Genomic DNA, 19,954 nt, shown 5'->3' on the forward strand with positions numbered 1-19,954 from the left:
ATCGTTAAATGATATAAAAAGTGACCAAAAATGCACTATTTTGGACTTTGGAATTTTTTTGCGCGCACGCCATTGACCGAGCGGTTTAATTAATGATATATTTTTATAATTCGGACATTTCCGCACGCGGTGATACCATATATGTTTATTTTTATTTACACTGTGTTTTTTTATTGAAAAAGGGGGGTGATTCAAACTTTTAATAGGGGAGGAGTTAAATGATCTTTATTCACTTTTTTTTTTTCACTTTTTTTTTGCAGTGTTATAGCTCCCATAGGGACCTATAACACTGCACACACTGATCTCTTATACTGATCATTATTATCCCATAGGGACCTATAACACTGCACACACTGATCTCTTATACTGATCATTATTATCCCATAGGGACCTATAACACTGCACACACTGATCTCTTATACTGATCATTGTTATCCCATAGGGACCTATAACACTGCACACACTGATCTCTTATACTGATCATTATTATCCCATAGGGACCTATAACACTGCACACACTGATCTCTTATACTGATCATTATTATCCCATAGGGACTATAACACTGCACACACTGATCATTGTTATCCCATAGGGACCTATAACACTGCACACACTGATCTCTTATACTGATCATTGTTATCCCATAGGAGACTATAACACTGCACACACTGATCTCTTATACTGATCATTGTTATCCCATAGGGACCTATAACACTGCACACACTGATCTCTTATACTGATCATTGTTATCCCATAGGGACCTATAACACTGCACACACTGATCTCTTATACTGATCATTGTTATCCCATAGGGACCTATAACACTGCACACACTGATCTCTTATACTGATCATTGTTATCCCATAGGGACCTATAACACTGCACACACTGATCTCTTATACTGATCATTGTTATCCCATAGGGACCTATAACACTGCACACACTGATCTTCATCATTGATCACTGGTTTCTCATAAGAAACCAGTGATCAACGATTCTGCCGCATGACTGCTCATGCCTGGATCTCAGGCACTGAGCAGTCATTCGGCGATCGGACAGCGAGGAGGCAGGTAGGGGCCCTCCCGCTGTCCTGTCAGCTGTTCGGGATGCCGGGATTAGCCGCGGCTATCCCGAACAGCCCGACTGAGCTAGCCGACAACTTTCACTTTTAGCCACGCGGCTCAGCTCTGAGCGCGCGGCTTAAGGGTTAATAGCGCGCAGCGCCGCGATCGGCGCTGCACGCTATTAGAGGCGGGTCCCGGCTTCACTATGACGCCGGGCCCGCCGTGATATGACGCGGGGTTACTGTGTAACCCCGCGTTATATCAGGAGAGCAGGACCAAGGACGTACCGGTACGTCCTTGGTCCTTAAGGGGTTAAAGGGGTACTCCGCCCACAGACATCTTCTCCCATCTCCAAAGGATAAAATGTCTGATCATGGGGGAAGAAAGGAAGGAGAAAGACAGAAGAGAAAAGGGTTAAAAGAAGGAGCCAAGAGTGCGGAGGACAGAAAAGAGGTGAAAGCCGAGGGAGAACCACACCGCCCCCCCCCCCTACCTTATGGAACTTATCAGGACACTTTCTTATTCAAGGTGAGTGGTTTTTGGAGAAATATTGCAGCGAGGCAAAACTTTATCTATATTCACAATTTAGTTGTTTTCTGTAGATTTGAAGTCTTCAGATTAGTTCACACGTTTCCATGGTTACATAGTTTTCCGCAATTTGCGCAACTATGGTAACAGCATAATTTTTATGCAGTTTTGAAAAATCCTGGCAAATATGCAATGTATGAACACAGCACAATGTGTAACATGGGGTTACTTTGGGAATGGGAATACGCCTTAGTGCGGTCCTAGTCACTGTTAGTTTCCCCGGTCACCGGCCCATGGGAAATGGATTGTAATATACTATCCATAACATGGTAAGCCAGTACCAATATTACCCTTATGACCAGAGTAATGACTTTGTTTGTCTGTTTTACATGATTGGTTTATGACCCATGCTTACTTTACGCCTTTTTTGCCCTAGAGATTGTGTTAGCCATTGGTTGCCAGAATTTATAATGCCGGACCCGGAGCGGGCCAACATACTGCGCAAGTACAGAAAAGAAGGTACTGCCCATACTTGTAATGGCCGCCGGGATATCGGTACTGCACAGCACGCATGCGCCGTGCAACTTGGCACTTATTGGCGCATCACCCTGTGAATGGACGTAACTTCCGACGCATGGTCCCGTTGGACATGCGCGTTTGCTTTGTTTACAAGCCGGCTACAAGCGGACACACCATGGATACGGGTCCCTCTCCGGATTGGCTGACCACATTGTTTATACCGGAGTACAGGTTGGACAATTAGAAGTCATCTGTATGGTATTTTTGTTAGTTATGAAGATCGGAGAATCGGGATGTTCTTTAGGAACTCTGTATATTGGATTACTATGTAACACTTTCTATTTATGTACACGATACTGTTTATTTCACTATGTTGTGTTTACTTATGTCATTTTCTGACACACCCATTGTCACTTTAAGGGTAACTCCCTCCGCCTCTGAGGTTAACTCCTCCTTATGATGTCATCAATTGGTGACCCTATATAACACATGTTTGTTCCTTATTTCACTGTGCTTGATAAAGAACTTATTGTTAGGTCGAAACGTCGCATCATTCTGTATGTATTGGGATCAATAAACCACCTTTTTTGAATTTGGACACCAATACCGGAGTGCCGTCTTCCATTTCTTCTATTAGTAACAAGCCGTTAAATAGCCAGGACCCAGCAGGGAATGGGCTGGCTGATTGAAAGGTAGCCAGGAAAATAAGGAGGTGCTCATTAATATCAGCTAAGGTTTTGTTGTCTGAGAAACCAGAAGTGGAACAAAGGAAAGGAAAGAGCCCTCACAGTACCCACCTCTAAACAAACCCTCCACATAGGGGAGCAACAGATGTGTGAAGGAATTAAGCATGAAAGGCACGGAGAAGGGCAGGAGAACGTACATCTGTAGCTGGGACCCAGGACCGTTCCTCTGGTCCATAGCCTTTCCAGAGGATTAGATACTGGAGGCCGCCCCTGGACATATGGGAGTCAAGGATACTGCAGACCTCATAATCCGACCCCATCAAGGAGGTAGTGAGGTGTAGTGATTGCATCGGATCATTTAAATGTGCGGAATGTCCGTCCATGATTTCTGGGTGTTCATTCTGCACATTTTCAGCCATTTGAACCCGGCCTTAGTGTTCTTAGTGCCAAGAAGAAAGGAGACACATAATAAAATGGGGAGAAGAAGAAGAGAGGCCACCTAGCCTGTCCTAGAGATAAACATTTGGCCGCAGGGAGGTAAATGAAGTGTTTGTGATCCATAAGAATTAGAAAAGGTCCGGTAGTACCCACAGACAAGTGCGGCCACTTCTTGAGGGACAAATGATGGCCACTGAGGAACGTTTCCTGGTAATAAAGCTATAAGGATAAAATGGTCTCTCTGGGGTAGGAAGGTGAGACACCTATTCTGTCTCAGACGCATCGTATGAACGGGAAAGCTGGGTTGTGGTGACCCAGGATGGGAGCTGTGGTGACGGCAGCTTTCAGGGTGGAAAACGTTTGTGACCTTCGTGGAATTCACATTTCTCCAGTTTGTAATACAGAACAATCTCTCACAACGTAGCAATGCAGCTAAAGATTACAGCGCCGGAACTCTGCATATACTACACGGATGTGAGTAAGTGACCCCTCTTTGTAAAGCTGTTTACCCCACTATAACCCCGTATATTGGCTTTAGTGTGGAGAACAAGGGGTCAGATTCTCTATAAGTTACTTTGGATAAGACTGTAATGTGATTGAGGCCCCTGCGATTGATACAGGGCCTCAACTCACCAATCCCAGGGGACCCAACTCACCAATCCCAGGGGCCTCAACTCACCAATCCCAGGGGCCTCAACTCACCAATCCCAGGGGCCTCAACTCACCAATCCCAGGGGCCCCAACTCACCAATCCCAGGGGCCTCAACTCACCAATCCCAGGGGCCTCAACTCACCAATCCCAGGGGCCTCAACTCACCAATCCCAGGGGCCTCAACTCACCAATCCCAGGGGCCTCAACTCACCAATCCCAGGGGCATCAACTCACCAATTCCTGGGGCCTCAACTCACCAATTCCTGGGGCCTCAACTCACCAATTCCTGGGGCCTCAACTCACCAATCCCAGGGGCCCCAACTCTCCAATCCCAGGGGCCTCAACTCTCCAATCCCTGGGGCCCCAACTCTCCAATCCCAGGGGCCTCAACTCTCCAATCCCAGGGGACTCAACTCACCAATCCCAGGGTTCTCAACTCACCAATCCCAGGGGCCCCAACTCACCAATCCCAGGGGCCTCAACTAGATTTGTGGATGAACCCCTGGGACAGTCCATCTGTAACATACTCCTCTATGGCTTGGTTCTCTGCCACAAACAGAGGGTAGAATCTATCAATCTCTCCTGCTCTGGACAGTTTCTGACATGGACAGAGGTGGCAGCGGAGAGCAGTGTGGTCAAACTGGAAATTACTACACAACTTCCTCTGGAGCATTCAACAGCTGATTAGTACTGGAAGGATAACTATTTATAAATAGAAGTAATTTACAATTCTAACTTATAACTTAGCACCAGTTGATAAAAAAATCTTTTTTCATCGGAGTACACCTTTAAAAAATGCCATAAAAAATGTATTACATTCGGTGACTGAGCAGAATCTGTGACTGTTCTCTGCATTTGTGGTTACTATTCACCTGGGAGGTTACCTGTAGGAATGTCCTCCTTATACTGCTCATCACTGCTCATATCTGTCTCTTCTTCTTTCTTTATGTCTGTAGCATTAATATAGATCAGATCTCTTCCTGTAGGAATGTCCTCCTTATACTGCTCTTCACCGCTCACATCTGTCTCTGGAGCATTAATATTGTTCGGATCTTCTCCCTGATTCATAAGATGTGGAAGAAATATAGTAAAAGTCATCAGACAGTAGGAGAAGTCACATGGGATGTTATAGATGAGCAGGAGATGAGGAGTCATGGAGGGTGAGGGGACTGACCACAAGAGCTTCACAGCCCTTCTACAGATCATAGGGAATATCTCCATCTACCTGATCATCCTGTGGAAGAAGAGGACGGGGACACCTCTCTGGTGCTGTTCTCTTACTGGATCTGACTGTAGGGAACACATACAGAGACTGAATTCATTCTTTACATACAAATAATGAGAGGACGTGTGTATATAGTCATGTCTATTACCTGGTGATGTGAGGGGCTGCTGATCCTCCATCATGACCTGATCCTTGTACTGATCCTTGTGTCCTTCTACATACTCCCACTCCTCCATGGAGAAATAGACCGCCACGTCCTGACACCTTATAGGAACCTGACACATAATGATACAGTCATCACCCCGACCCCTCCAGTGGTGTTACTGTATAATGTCCCAGCATTCCCAGCAGTGTCACCTCTCCAGTCATCACCAGACCCCTCCATTACTGTATAATGTCCCAGCAGTGTCACCTCTCCAGTCATCACCAGACCCCTCCATTACTGTATAATGTCCCAGCAGTGTCACCTCTCCAGTCATCACCAGACCCCTCCATTACTGTATAATGTCCCAGCAGTGTCACCTCTCCAGTCATCACCAGACCCCTCCATTCCTGTATAATGTCCCAGCATTCCCAGCGGTGTCACCTCTCCAGTCATCACCAGACTCCTCCATTACTGTATAATGTCCCAGCAGTGTCACCTCTCCAGTCATCACCAGACCCCTCCATTACTGTATAATGTCCCAGCAGTGTCACCTCTCCAGTCATCACCAGACCCCTCCATTACTGTATAATGTCCCAGCATTCCCAGCAGTGTCACCTCTCCAGTCATCACCAGACCCATCCATTACTGTATAATGTCCCAGCAGTGTCACCTCTCCAGTCATCACCAGACCCCTCCATTACTGTATAATGTCCCAGCAGTGTCACCTCTCCAGTCACCACCAGACCCCTCCATTACTGTATAATGTCCCAGCAGTGTCACCTCTCCAGTCATCACCAGACCCCTCCATTACTGTATAATGTCCCAGCAGTGTCACCTCTCCAGTCATCACCAGACCCCTCCATTACTGTATAATGTCCTAGCATTCCCAGCAGTGTCACCTCTCCAGTCATCACCAGACCCCTCCATTACTGTATAATGTCCCAGCAGTGTCACCTCTCCAGTCATCACCAGACCCCTCCATTACTGTATAATGTCCCAGCATTCCCAGCAGTGTCACCTCTCCAGTCATCACCAGACCCCTCCATTACTGTATAATGTCCTAGCATTCCCAGCAGTGTCACCTCTCCAGTCATCACCAGACCCATCCATTACTGTATAATGTCCCAGCAGTGTCACCTCTCCAGTCATCACCAGACCCCTCCATTACTGTATAATGTCCCAGCAGTGTCACCTCTCCAGTCATCACCAGACCCCTCCATTACTGTATAATGTCCCAGCAGTGTCACCTCTCCAGTCATCACCAGACCCCTCCATTACTGTATAATGTCCCAGCAGTGTCACCTCTCCAGTCATCACCAGACCCCTCCATTACTGTATAATGTCCCAGCAGTGTCACCTCTCCAGTCATCACCAGACCCCTCCATTACTGTATAATGTCCCAGCATTCCCAGCAGTGTCACCTCTCCAGTCATCACCAGACCCCTCCATTACTGTATAATGTCCCAGCAGTGTCACCTCTCCAGTCATCACCAGACCCCTCCATTACTGTATAATGTCCCAGCATTCCCAGCAGTGTCACCTCTCCAGTCATCACCAGACCCCTCCATTACTGTATAATGTCCCAGCAGTGTCACCTCTCCAGTCATCACCAGACCCCTCCATTACTGTATAATGTCCCAGCAGTGTCACCTCTCCAGTCATCACCAGACCCCTCCATTACTGTATAAGTCCCAGCAGTGTCACCTCTCCAGTCATCACCAGACCCCTCCATTACTGTATAATGTCCCAGCAGTGTCACCTCTCCAGTCATCACCAGACCCCTCCATTACTGTATAATGTCCCAGCAGTGTCACCTCTCCAGTCATCACCAGACCCCTCCATTACTGTATAATCTCCCAGCAGTGTCACCTCTCCAGTCATCACCAGACCCCTCCATTACTGTATATTGTCCCAGCAGTGTCACCTCTCCAGTCATCACCAGACCCCTCCATTACTGTATAATGTTCCAGCAGTGTCACCTCCCCAGTCATCACCAGACCCCTCCATTACTGTATAATGTCCCAGCAGTGTCACCTCTCCAGTCATCACCAGACCCCTCCATTACTGTATAATGTCCCAGCAGTGTCACCTCTCCAGTCATCACCAGACCCCTCCATTACTGTATAATGTCCCAGCATTCCCAGCAGTGTCACCTCTCCAGTCATCACCAGACCCCTCCATTACTGTATAATGTCCCAGCAGTGTCACCTCTCCAGTCATCACCAGAACCCTCCATTACTGTATAATGTCCCAGCAGTGTCACCTCTCCAGTCATCACCAGACCCCTCCATTACTGTATAATGTCCCAGCAGTGTCACCTCTCCAATCATCACCAGACCCCTCCATTACTGTATAATCTCCCAGCAGTGTCACCTCTCCAGTCATCACCAGACCCCTCCATTACTGTATAATCTCCCAGCAGTGTCACCTCTCCAGTCATCACCAGACCCCTCCATTACTGTATATTGTCCCAGCAGTGTCACCTCTCCAGTCATCACCAGACCCCTCCATTACTGTATAATGTTCCAGCAGTGTCACCTCTCCAGTCATCACCAGACCCCTCCATTACTGTATAATGTCCCAGCAGTGTCACCTCTCCAGTCATCACCAGACCCCTCCATTACTGTATAATGTCCCAGCATTCCCAGCAGTGTCACCTCTCCAGTCATCACCAGACCCCTCCATTACTGTATAATGTCCCAGCAGTGTCACCTCTCCAGTCATCACCAGAACCCTCCATTACTGTATAATGTCCCAGCAGTGTCACCTCTCCAGTCATCACCAGACCACTCCATTACTGTATAATGTCCCAGCAGTGTCACCTCTCCAGTCATCACCAGACCCCTCCATTACTGGATAATGTCCCAGCAGTGTCACCTCTCCAATCATCACCAGACCCCTCCATTACTGTATAATGTCCCAGCAGTGTCACCTCTCCAGTCATCACCAGACTCCTCCATTACTGTATAATGTCCCAGCAGTGTCACCTCTCCAGTCATCACCAGACCCCTCCATTACTGTATATTGTCCCAGCAGTGTCACCTCTCCAATCATCACCAGACCCCTCCATTACTGTATAATGTCCCAGCAGTGTCACCTCTCCAGTCATCACCAGACTCCTCCATTACTGTATAATGTCCCAGCAGTGTCACCTCTCCAGTCATCACCAGACCCCTCCATTACTGTATATTGTCCCAGCAGTGTCACCTCTCCAGTCATCACCAGACCCCTCCATTACTGTATAATGTCCCAGCAGTGTCACCTCTCCAGTCATCACCAGACCCCTCCATTACTGTATATTGTCCCAGCAGTGTCATCTCTCTAGTCATCACCAGACCCCTCCATTACTGTATAATGTCCCAACAGGGTCACCTCTCCAGTCATCACCAGACCCCTCCATTACTGTATAATGTCCCAGCAGTGTCAACTCTCCAGTCATCACCAGACCCCTCCATTACTGTATAATGTCCCAGCAGTGTCACCTCTCCAGTCATCACCAGACCCCTCCATTACTGTATAATGTCCCAGCAGTGTCACCTCTCCAGTCATCACCAGACCCCTCCATTACTGTATAATGTCCCAGCATTCCCAGCAGTGTCACCTCTCCAGTCATCACCAGACTCCTCCATTACTGTATAATGTCCCAGCAGTGTCACCTCTCCAGTCATCACCAGACCCCTCCATTACTGTATTATGTCCCAGCAGTGTCACCTCTCAAGTCATCACTAGACCCCTCCATTACTGTATAATGTCCCAGCAGTGTCACCTCTCCAGTCATCACCAGACTCCTCCATTACTGTATAATGTCCCAGCAGTGTCACCTCTCCAGTCATCACCAGACCCCTCCATTACTGTATAATGTCCCAGCAGTGTCACCTCTCCAGTCATCACCAGACCCCTCCATTACTGTATAATGTCCCAGCATTCCCAGCAGTGTCACCTCTCCAGTCATCACCAGACTCCTCCATTACTGTATAATGTCCCAGCATTCCCAGCAGTGTCACCTCTCCAGTCATCACCAGACCCCTCCATTACTGTATAATGTCCCAGCAGTGTCACCTCTCCAGTCATCACCAGACCCCTCCATTACTGTATAATGTCCCAGCAGTGTCACCTCTCCAGTCATCACCAGACCCCTCCATTACTGTATAATGTCCCAGCAGTGTCACCTCTCCAGTCATCACCAGACCCCTCCATTACTGTATAAGTCCCAGCAGTGTCACCTCTCCAGTCATCACCAGACCCCTCCATTACTGTATAATGTCCCAGCAGTGTCACCTCTCCAGTCATCACCAGACCCCTCCATTACTGTATAATGTCCCAGCAGTGTCACCTCTCCAGTCATCACCAGACCCCTCCATTACTGTATAATGTCCCAGCAGTGTCACCTCTCCAGTCATCACCAGACCCCTCCATTACTGTATAATGTCCCAGCAGTGTCACCTCTCCAGTCATCACCAGAACCCTCCATTACTGTATAATGTCCCAGCAGTGTCACCTCTCCAGTCATCACCAGACCCCTCCATTACTGTATAATGTCCCAGCAGTGTCACCTCTCCAATCATCACCAGACCCCTCCATTACTGTATAATCTCCCAGCAGTGTCACCTCTCCAGTCATCACCAGACCCCTCCATTACTGTATAATCTCCCAGCAGTGTCACCTCTCCAGTCATCACCAGACCCCTCCATTACTGTATATTGTCCCAGCAGTGTCACCTCTCCAGTCATCACCAGACCCCTCCATTACTGTATAATGTTCCAGCAGTGTCACCTCTCCAGTCATCACCAGACCCCTCCATTACTGTATAATGTCCCAGCAGTGTCACCTCTCCAGTCATCACCAGACCCCTCCATTACTGTATAATGTCCCAGCATTCCCAGCAGTGTCACCTCTCCAGTCATCACCAGACCCCTCCATTACTGTATAATGTCCCAGCAGTGTCACCTCTCCAGTCATCACCAGAACCCTCCATTACTGTATAATGTCCCAGCAGTGTCACCTCTCCAGTCATCACCAGACCACTCCATTACTGTATAATGTCCCAGCAGTGTCACCTCTCCAGTCATCACCAGACCCCTCCATTACTGGATAATGTCCCAGCAGTGTCACCTCTCCAATCATCACCAGACCCCTCCATTACTGTATAATGTCCCAGCAGTGTCACCTCTCCAGTCATCACCAGACTCCTCCATTACTGTATAATGTCCCAGCAGTGTCACCTCTCCAGTCATCACCAGACCCCTCCATTACTGTATATTGTCCCAGCAGTGTCACCTCTCCAGTCATCACCAGACCCCTCCATTACTGTATAATGTCCCAGCAGTGTCACCTCTCCAGTCATCACCAGACCCCTCCATTACTGTATATTGTCCCAGCAGTGTCATCTCTCTAGTCATCACCAGACCCCTCCATTACTGTATAATGTCCCAACAGGGTCACCTCTCCAGTCATCACCAGACCCCTCCATTACTGTATAATGTCCCAGCAGTGTCACCTCTCCAGTCATCACCAGACTCCTCCATTACTGTATAATGTCCCAGCAGTGTCACCTCTCCAGTCATCACCAGACCCCTCCATTACTGTATTATGTCCCAGCAGTGTCACCTCTCAAGTCATCACTAGACCCCTCCATTACTGTATAATGTCCCAGCAGTGTCACCTCTCCAGTCATCACCAGACTCCTCCATTACTGTATAATGTCCCAGCAGTGTCACCTCTCCAGTCATCACCAGACCCCTCCATTACTGTATAATGTCCCAGCAGTGTCACCTCTCCAGTCATCACCAGACCCCTCCATTACTGTATAATGTCCCAGCAGTGTCACCTCTCCAGTCATCAAAAGACCCCTCCATTACTGTATAATGTCCCAGCAGTGTCACCTCTCCAGTCATCACCAGACCCCTCCATTACTGTATAATGTCCCAGCAGTGTCACCTCTCCAGTCATCACCAGACCCCTCCATTACTGTATAATGTCCCAGCAGTGTCACCTCTCCAGTCATCACCAGACCCCTCCATTACTGTATAATGTCCCAGCAGTGTCACCTCTCCAGTCATCACCAGACCCCTCCATTACTGTATAATGTCCCAGCAGTGTCACTTCTCCAGTCATCACCAGACCCCTCCATTACTGTATAATGTCCCAGCAGTGTCACCTCTCCAGTCATCACCAGACCCCTCCATTACTGTATAATGTCCCAGCAGTGTCACCTCTCCAGTCATCACCAGACCCCTCCATTACTGTATAATGTCCCAGCAGTGTCACCTCTCCAGTCATCACCAGACCCCTCCATTACTGTATAATGTCCCAGCAGTGTCACCTCTCCAGTCATCACCAGACCCCTCCATTACTGTATAATGTCCCAGCAGTGTCACCTCTCCAGTCATCACCAGACCACTCCATTACTGTATAATGTCCCAGCAGTGTCACCTCTCCAGTCATCACCAGACCCCTCCATTACTGTATAATGTCCCAGCAGTGTCACCTCTCCAGTCATCACCAGACCCCTCCATTACTGTATAATGTCCCAGCAGTGTCACCTCTCCAGTCATCACCAGACCCCTCCATTACTGTATAATGTCCCAGCAGTGTCACCTCTCCAGTCATCACCAGACCCCTCCATTACTGTATAATGTCCCAGCAGTGTCACCTCTCCAGTCATCACCAGAACCCTCCATTACTGTATAATGTCCCAGCAGTGTCACCTCTCCAGTCATCACCAGACCCCTCCATTACTGTATAATGTCCCAGCAGTGTCACCTCTCCAGTCATCACCAGACCCCTCCATTACTGTATAATGTCCCAGCAGTGTCACCTCTCCAGTCATCACCAGACCCCTCCATTACTGTATAATGTCCCAGCAGTGTCACCTCTTTAGTCATCACCAGACCCCTCCATTACTGTATAATGTCCCAGCAGTGTCACCTCTCCAGTCATCACCAGACCCCTCCATTACTGTATAATGTCCCAGCAGTGTCACCTCTCCAGTCATCACCAGACCCCTCCATTACTGTATAATGTCCCAGCAGTGTCACCTCTCTAATCATCACCAGACCCCTCCATTACTGTATAATGTCCCAGCAGTGTCACCTCTCCAGTCATCACCAGACCCCTCCATTACTGTATAATGTCCCAGCAGTGTCACCTCTCCAGTCATCACCAGACCCCTCCATTACTGTATAATGTCCCAGCATTCCCAGCAGTGTCACCTCTCCAGTCATCACCAGACCCCTCCATTACTGTATAATGTCCCAGCAGTGTCACCTCTCCAGTCATCACTAGACCCCTCAATTACTGTATAACGTCCCAGCAGTGTCACCTCTCCAGTCATCACCAAACCCCTCCATTACTGTATAATGTCCCAGCAGTGTCACCTCTCCAATCATCACCAGACCCCTCCATTACTGTATAATGTCCCAGCAGTGTCACCTCTCCAGTCATCACCAGACCCCTCCATTACTGTATAATGTCCCAGCAGTGTCACCTCTCCAGTCATCACCAGACCCCTCCATTACTGTATAATGTCCCAGCAGTGTCACCTCTCCAGTCATCACCAGACCCCTCCATTACTGTATAATGTCCCAGCAGTGTCACCTCTCCAGTCATCACCAGACCCCTCCATTACTGTATAATGTCCCAGCAGTGTCACCTCTCCAGTCATCACCAGACCCCTCCAATACTGTATAATGTCCCAGCAGTGTCACCTCTCCAGTCATCACCAGACCCCTCCATTACTGTATAATGTCCCAGCAGTGTCACCTCTCCAGTCATCACCAGACCCCTCCATTACTGTATAATGTCCCAGCAGTGTCACCTCTCCAGTCATCACCAGACCCCTCCATTACTGTATAATGTCCCAGCAGTGTCACCTCTCCAGTCATCACCAGACCCCTCCATTACTGTACTATGTCCCAGCAGTGTCACCTCTCCAGTCATCACCAGACCCCTCCAATACTGTATAATGTCCCAGCAGTGTCACCTCTCCAGTCATCACCAGACCCCTCCATTACTGTATAATGTCCCAGCAGTGTCACCTCTCCAGTCATCACCAGACCCCTCCATTACTGTATAATGTCCCAGCAGTGTCACCTCTCCAGTCATCACCAGACCCCTCCAATACTGTTTAATGTCCCAGCAGTGTCACCTCTCCAGTCATCACCAGACCCCTCCATTACTGTATAATGTCCCAGCAGTGTCACCTCTCCAGTCATCACCAGACCCCTCCATTACTGTATAATGTCCCAGCAGTGTCACCTCTCCAGTCATCACCAGACCCCTCCATTACTGTACTATGTCCCAGCAGTGTCACCTCTCCAGTCATCACCAGACCCCTCCATTACTGTATAATGTCCCAGCAGTGTCACCTCTCCAGTCATCACCAGACCCCTCCATTACTGTATAATGTCCCAGCATTCCCAGCAGTGTCACCTCTCCAGTCATCACCAGACCCCTCCATTACTGTATAATGTCCCAGCAGTGTCACCTCTCCAGTCATCACCAGACCCCTCCATTACTGTATAATGTCCCAGCATTCCCAGCAGTGTCACCTCTCCAGTCATCACCAGACCCCTCCATTACTGTATAATGTCCCAGCATTCCCAGCAGTGTCACCTCTCCAGTCATCACCAGACCCCTCCATTACTGTATAATGTCCCAGCAGTGTCACCTCTCCAGTCATCACCAGACCCCTCCATTACTGTATAATGTCCCAGCAGTGTCACCTCTCCAGTCATCACCAGACCCCTCCATTACTGTATAATGTCCCAGCAGTGTCAACTCTCCAGTCATCACCAGACCCCTCCATTACTGTATTATGTCCCAGCAGTGTCACCTCTCAAGTCATCACTAGACCCCTCCATTACTGTATAATGTCCCAGCAGTGTCACCTCTCCAGTCATCACCAGACCCCTCCATTACTGTATAATGTCCCAGCAGTGTCACCTCTCCAGTCATCACCAGACCCCTCCATTACTGTATAATGTCCCAGCAGTGTCACCTCTCCAGTCATCACCAGACCCCTCCATTACTGTATAATGTCCAAGCAGTGTCACCTCTCCAGTCATCACCAGACCCCTCCATTACTGTATAATGTCCCAGCAGTGTCACCTCTCCAGTCATCACCAGACCCCTCCATTACTGTATAATGTCCAAGCAGTGTCACCTCTCCAGTCATCACCAGACTCCTCCATTACTGTATAATGTCCCAGCAGTGTCACCTCTCCAGTCATCACCAGACCCCTCCATTACTGTATAATGTCCCAGCAGTGTCACCTCTCCAGTCATCACCGGACCCCTCCATTACTGTATAATGTCCCAGCAGTGTCACCTCTCCAGTCATCACCAGACCCCTCCATTACTGTATAATGTCCCAGCAGTGTCACCTCTCCAGTCATCACCAGACCCCTCCATTACTGTATAATGTCCCAGCATTCCCAGCAGTGTCACCTCTCCAGTCATCACCAGACCCCTCCATTACTGTATAATGTCCCAGCATTCCCAGCAGTGTCACCTCTCCAGTCATCACCAGAACCCTCCATTACTGTATAATGTCCCAGCAGTGTCACCTCTCCAGTCATCACCAGACCCCTCCATTACTGTATAATGTCCCAGCATTCCCAGCAGTGTCACCTCTCCAGTCATCACCAGACCCCTCCATTACTGTATAATGTCCCAGCAGTGTCACCTCTCCAGTCATCACCAGACCCCTCCATTACTGTATAATGTCCCAGCAGTGTCACCTCTCCAGTCATCACCAGACCCCTCCATTACTGTATAATGTCCCAGCAGTGTCACCTCTCCAGTCATCACCAGACCCCTCCATTACTGTATAATGTCCCAGCAGTGTCACCTCTTTAGTCATCACCAGACCCCTCCATTACTGTATAATGTCCCAGCAGTGTCACCTCTCCAGTCATCACCAGACCCCTCCATTACTGTATAATGTCCCAGCAGTGTCACCTCTCCAGTCATCACCAGACCCCTCCATTACTGTATAATGTCCCAGCAGTGTCACCTCTCCAGTCATCACCAGACCCCTCCATTACTGTATAATGTCCCAGCAGTGTCACCTCTCCAGTCATCACCAGACCCCTCCATTACTGTATAATGTCCCAGCAGTGTCACCTCTCCAGTCATCACCAGACCCCTCCATTACTGTATAATGTCCCAGCAGTGTCACCTCTCCAGTCATCACCAGACCCCTCCATTACTGTATAATGTCCCAGCAGTGTCACCTCTCCAGTCATCACCAGACCCCTCCATTACTGTATAATGTCCCAGCAGTGTCACCTCTCCAGTCATCACCAGACCCCTCCATTACTGTATAATGTCCCAGCAGTGTCACCTCTCCAGTCATCACCAGACCCCTCCATTACTGTATAATGTCCCAGCAGTGTCACCTCTCCAGTCATCACCAGACCCCTCCATTACTGTATAATGTCCCAGCAGTGTCACCTCTCCAGTCATCACCAGACCCCTCCATTACTGTATAATGTCCCAGCAGTGTCACCTCTCCAGTCATCACCAGACCCCTCCATTACTGTATAATGTCCCAGCAGTGTCACCTCTCCAGTCATCACCAGACCCCTCCATTACTGTATAATGTCCCAGCAGTGTCACCTCTCCAGTCATCACCAGACCCCTCCATTACTGTATAATGTCCCAGCAGTGTCACCTCTCCAGTCATCACCAGACCCCTCCATTACTGTATAATGTCCCAGCAGTGTCACCTCTCTAGTCATCACCAGACCCCTCCATTACTGTATAATGTCCCAGCAGTGTCACCTCTCCAGTCGTCACCAGACCCCTCCATTACTGTATAATGTCCCAGCAGTGTCACCTCTCCAGTCATCACCAGACCCCTCCATTACTGTATAATGTCCCAGCATTCCCAGCAGTGTCACCTCTCCAGTCATCACCAGACCCCTCCATTACTGTATAATGTCCCAGCAGTGTCACCTCTCCAGTCATCACCAGACCCCTCCATTACTGTATAATGTCCCAGCAGGGTCACCTCTCCAGTCATCACCAGACCCCTCCATTACTGTATAATGTCCCAGCAGTGTCACCTCTCTAATCATCACCAGACCCCTCTATTACTGTATAATGTCCCAGCATTCCCAGCAGTGTCACCTCTCCAGTCATCACCAGACCCCTCCATTACTGTATAATGTCCAAGCAGTGTCACCTCTCCAGTCATCACCAGACCCCTCCATTACTGTATAATGTCCCAGCAGTGTCACCTCTCCAGTCATCACCAGACCCCTCCATTACTGTATAATGTCCCAGCAGTGTCACCTCTCCAGTCATCACCAGACCCCTCCATTACTGTATAATGTCCCAGCAGTGTCACCTCTCCAGTCATCACCAGATTCCTCCATTACTGTATAATGTCCCAGCAGTGTCACCTCTCCAGTCATCACCAGACGCCTCCATTACTGTATAATGTCCCAGCAGTGTCACCTCTCCAGTCATCACCAGACCCCTCCATTACTGTATAATGTCCCAGCAGTGTCACCTCTCCAGTCATCACCAGACCCCTCCATTACTGTATAATGTCCCAGCAGTGTCACCTCTCCAGTCATCACCAGACCCCTCCATTACTGTATAATGTCCCAGCAGTGTCACCTCTCCAGTCATCACCAGACCCCTCCATTACTGTATAATGTCCCAGCAGTGTCACCTCTCCAGTCATCACCAGACCCCTCCATTACTGTATAATGTCCCAGCGGTGTCACCTCTCCAGTCATCACCAGACCCCTCCATTACTGTATAATGTCCCAGCAGTGTCACCTCTCCAGTCATCACCAGACCCCTCCATTACTGTATAATGTCCCAGCAGTGTCACCTCTCCAGTCATCACCAGACCCCTCCATTACTGTATAATGTCCCAGCAGTGTCACCTCTCCAGTCATCACCAGACCCCTCCATTACTGTATAATGTCCCAGCAGTGTCACCTCTCCAGTCATCACCAGACCCCTCCATTACTATATAATGTCCCAGCAGTGTCACCTCTCCAGTCATCACCAGACCCCTCCATTACAGTATAATGTCCCAGCATTCCCAGCAGTGTCACCTCTCCAGTCATCACCAGTCCCCTCCATTACTGTATAATGTCCCAGCAGTGTCACCTCTCCAGTCATCACCAGACCCCTCCATTACTGTATAATGTCCCAGCATTCCCAGCAGTGTCACCTCTCCAGTCATCACCAGACCCCTCCATTACTGTATAATGTCCCAGCAGTGTCACCTCTCCAGTCATCACCAGACCCCTCCATTACTGTATAATGTCCCAGCAGTGTCACCTCTCCAGTCATCACCAGACCCCTCCATTACTGTATAATGTCCCAGCAGTGTCACCTCTCCAGTCATCACCAGACCCCTCCATTACTGTATAATGTCCCAGCAGTGTCACCTCTCCAGTCATCACCAGACCCCTCCATTACTGTATAATGTCCCAGCAGTGTCACCTCTCCAGTCATCACCAGACCCCTCCATTACTGTATAATGTCCCAGCAGTGTCACCTCTAATCATCACCAGACCCCTCCATTACTGTATAATGTCCCAGCAGTGTCACCTCTCCAGTCATCACCAGACCCCTCCATTACTGTATAATGTCCCAGCAGTGTCTCCTCTCCAGTCATCACCAGACCCCTCCATTACTGTATAATGTCCCAGCATTCCCAGCAGTATCACCTCTCCAGTCATCACGAGACCCCTCCATTACTATATAATGTCCCAGCAGTGTCACCTCTCCAGTCATCACCAGACCCCTCCATTACTGTATAATTTCCCAGCAGTGTCACCTCTCCAGTCATCACCAGACCCCTCCATTACTGTATAATGTCCCAGCAGGGTCACCTCTCCAGTCATCACCAGACCCCTCCATTACTATATAATGTCCCAGCAGTGTCACCTCTCCAGTCATCACCAGACCCCTCCATTACTGTATAATTTCCCAGCAGTGTCACCTCTCCAGTCATCACCAGACCCCTCCATTACTGTATAATGTCCCAGCAGGGTCACCTCTCCAGTCAGCAGCTCCACCATCTTGTTGATGAGTTCTAGGATCTTCTGTTCATCCATTTCCTCATGTATTAGGGAGTGAGGTGGGGGCCCCGGGATTGGGCTTAGGGTTCTTCCCCATCCTTCACAATCAGGGGCCCAACAGCGCCCACTAGAGGACTTCTTCACTACTGTGTAATCCTGTGTATGGAGAGACACATTAATATCACTACATACATTCCCAGAATCCCTCACCTCTCCGGTCATATCCATCTGTTATTACATAGATAAGAATGAGGTCATGTGACATCACTCCCAGAATCCCTCACCTCTCCAGTCATATCCATCTGTTATTACATAGATAAGAATGAGGTCATGTGACATCACTCCCAGAATCCCCCACCTCTCCAGTCATATCCATCTGTTATTTTATAGATAAGAATGAGGTCATGTGACATCACTCCCAGAATCCCTCACCTCTCCAGTCATATCCATCTGTTATTACATAGATAAGAATGAGGTCATGTGACATCACTCCCAGAATCCCTCACCTCTCCAGTCATATCCATCCGTTATTACATAGATAAGAATGAGGTCATGTGACATCACTCCCAGAATCCCTCACCTCTCCAGTCATATCCATCCGTTATTACATAGATAAGAATGAGGTCATGTGACATCACTCCCAGAATCCCTCACCTATCCAGTCATATCCATCTGTTATTACATAGATAAGAATGAGGTCATGTGACATCACTCCCAGAATCCCTCACCTCTCCAGTCATATCCATCTGTAATTACATAGATAAGAATGAGGTCATGTGACATCACTCCCAGAATCCCTCACCTCTCCAGTCATATCCATCTGTTATTCCATAGATAAGAATGAGGTCATGTGACATCACTCCCAGAATCCCTCACCTCTCCAGTCATATCCATCTGTTATTACATAGATAAGAATGAGGTCATGTGACATCACTCCCAGAATCCCTCACCTCTCCAGTAAGCCGGAAGAGTATCTGTAGGGTGAGGTTTATGATCCTGTCGGCCATCTTGTTCCTGTCTCTCTCCATGGTTGATGGGTCATCCAGGAGAATTCTCTTATATAGAAGATATCAGCAGAGGATCCTGGATTGGAGAAACCTGAAGGGAAGAAGTAGACGATGATAAACCGCACCAGATTCTATGGAGAAATAAAATCCATTTCCTGGAGATAATCTGGGGAAACATCTGAGGAGACATTATAGGAGTTTTCAGATTTCTCTATAAAACAAAATCCATTGTCCGAGGGCTGTAAAATAAGAGACTAGAGCGCACTCCCCTCTCCCGTCCAGTGGTGGCGCTCTGGTCCTCCAGGTCTTCTGAGGTCGCTCTCCCTGCTCTGCTGAAGACGTTGTGAATCCATTTCTCCTAATCTCTGAGGCTGCGGTGTATTCAGAACGTCTTCATCAGAGCAGGGAGAAGAATAGAGGGATTCAATATGACATTGTCCAATGAAGAATACTGAAATGTGTCCACTAGGGGGCACAATATACATCACAATTACATCAGGATTTTATGTGAATTGTGATATGTCCCCCCGGAAGAACCTGCTATTACCTGCAGCAGAGGCCAAGCATCATATACCGTTACACACGCAGGGTCTGGGCCACCACCGGAGTCAGTGTTTCCCAAGCAGGGTGCCTCCAG

At 48.8% G+C, this 19,954-nt stretch overlaps 1 protein-coding gene across 1 annotated transcript in view; it reads right to left on the minus strand.

Moving 5' to 3' along the window:
- LOC130298275 (oocyte zinc finger protein XlCOF6-like) overlaps positions 1-19,954 on the minus strand; it is an 85,026-nt gene that overhangs the window by 63,963 nt on the left and 1,109 nt on the right. Inside the window, exons 2-6 of the mRNA XM_056551205.1 lie at positions 19,261-19,408; positions 18,287-18,466; positions 5,262-5,388; positions 5,114-5,178; positions 4,761-4,947 (exon numbers count right to left, since the gene is read on the minus strand). Coding sequence (XP_056407180.1) covers positions 4,761-4,947; positions 5,114-5,178; positions 5,262-5,388; positions 18,287-18,466; positions 19,261-19,338 — 637 coding nt within the window. The 5' untranslated portion in view covers positions 19,339-19,408. The remainder of the gene's footprint in view (positions 1-4,760; positions 4,948-5,113; positions 5,179-5,261; positions 5,389-18,286; positions 18,467-19,260; positions 19,409-19,954) is intronic.

Source organism: Hyla sarda, assembly GCF_029499605.1.
Source record: "Hyla sarda isolate aHylSar1 chromosome 1 unlocalized genomic scaffold, aHylSar1.hap1 SUPER_1_unloc_7, whole genome shotgun sequence".
NCBI lineage: Eukaryota > Metazoa > Chordata > Amphibia > Anura > Hylidae > Hyla > Hyla sarda.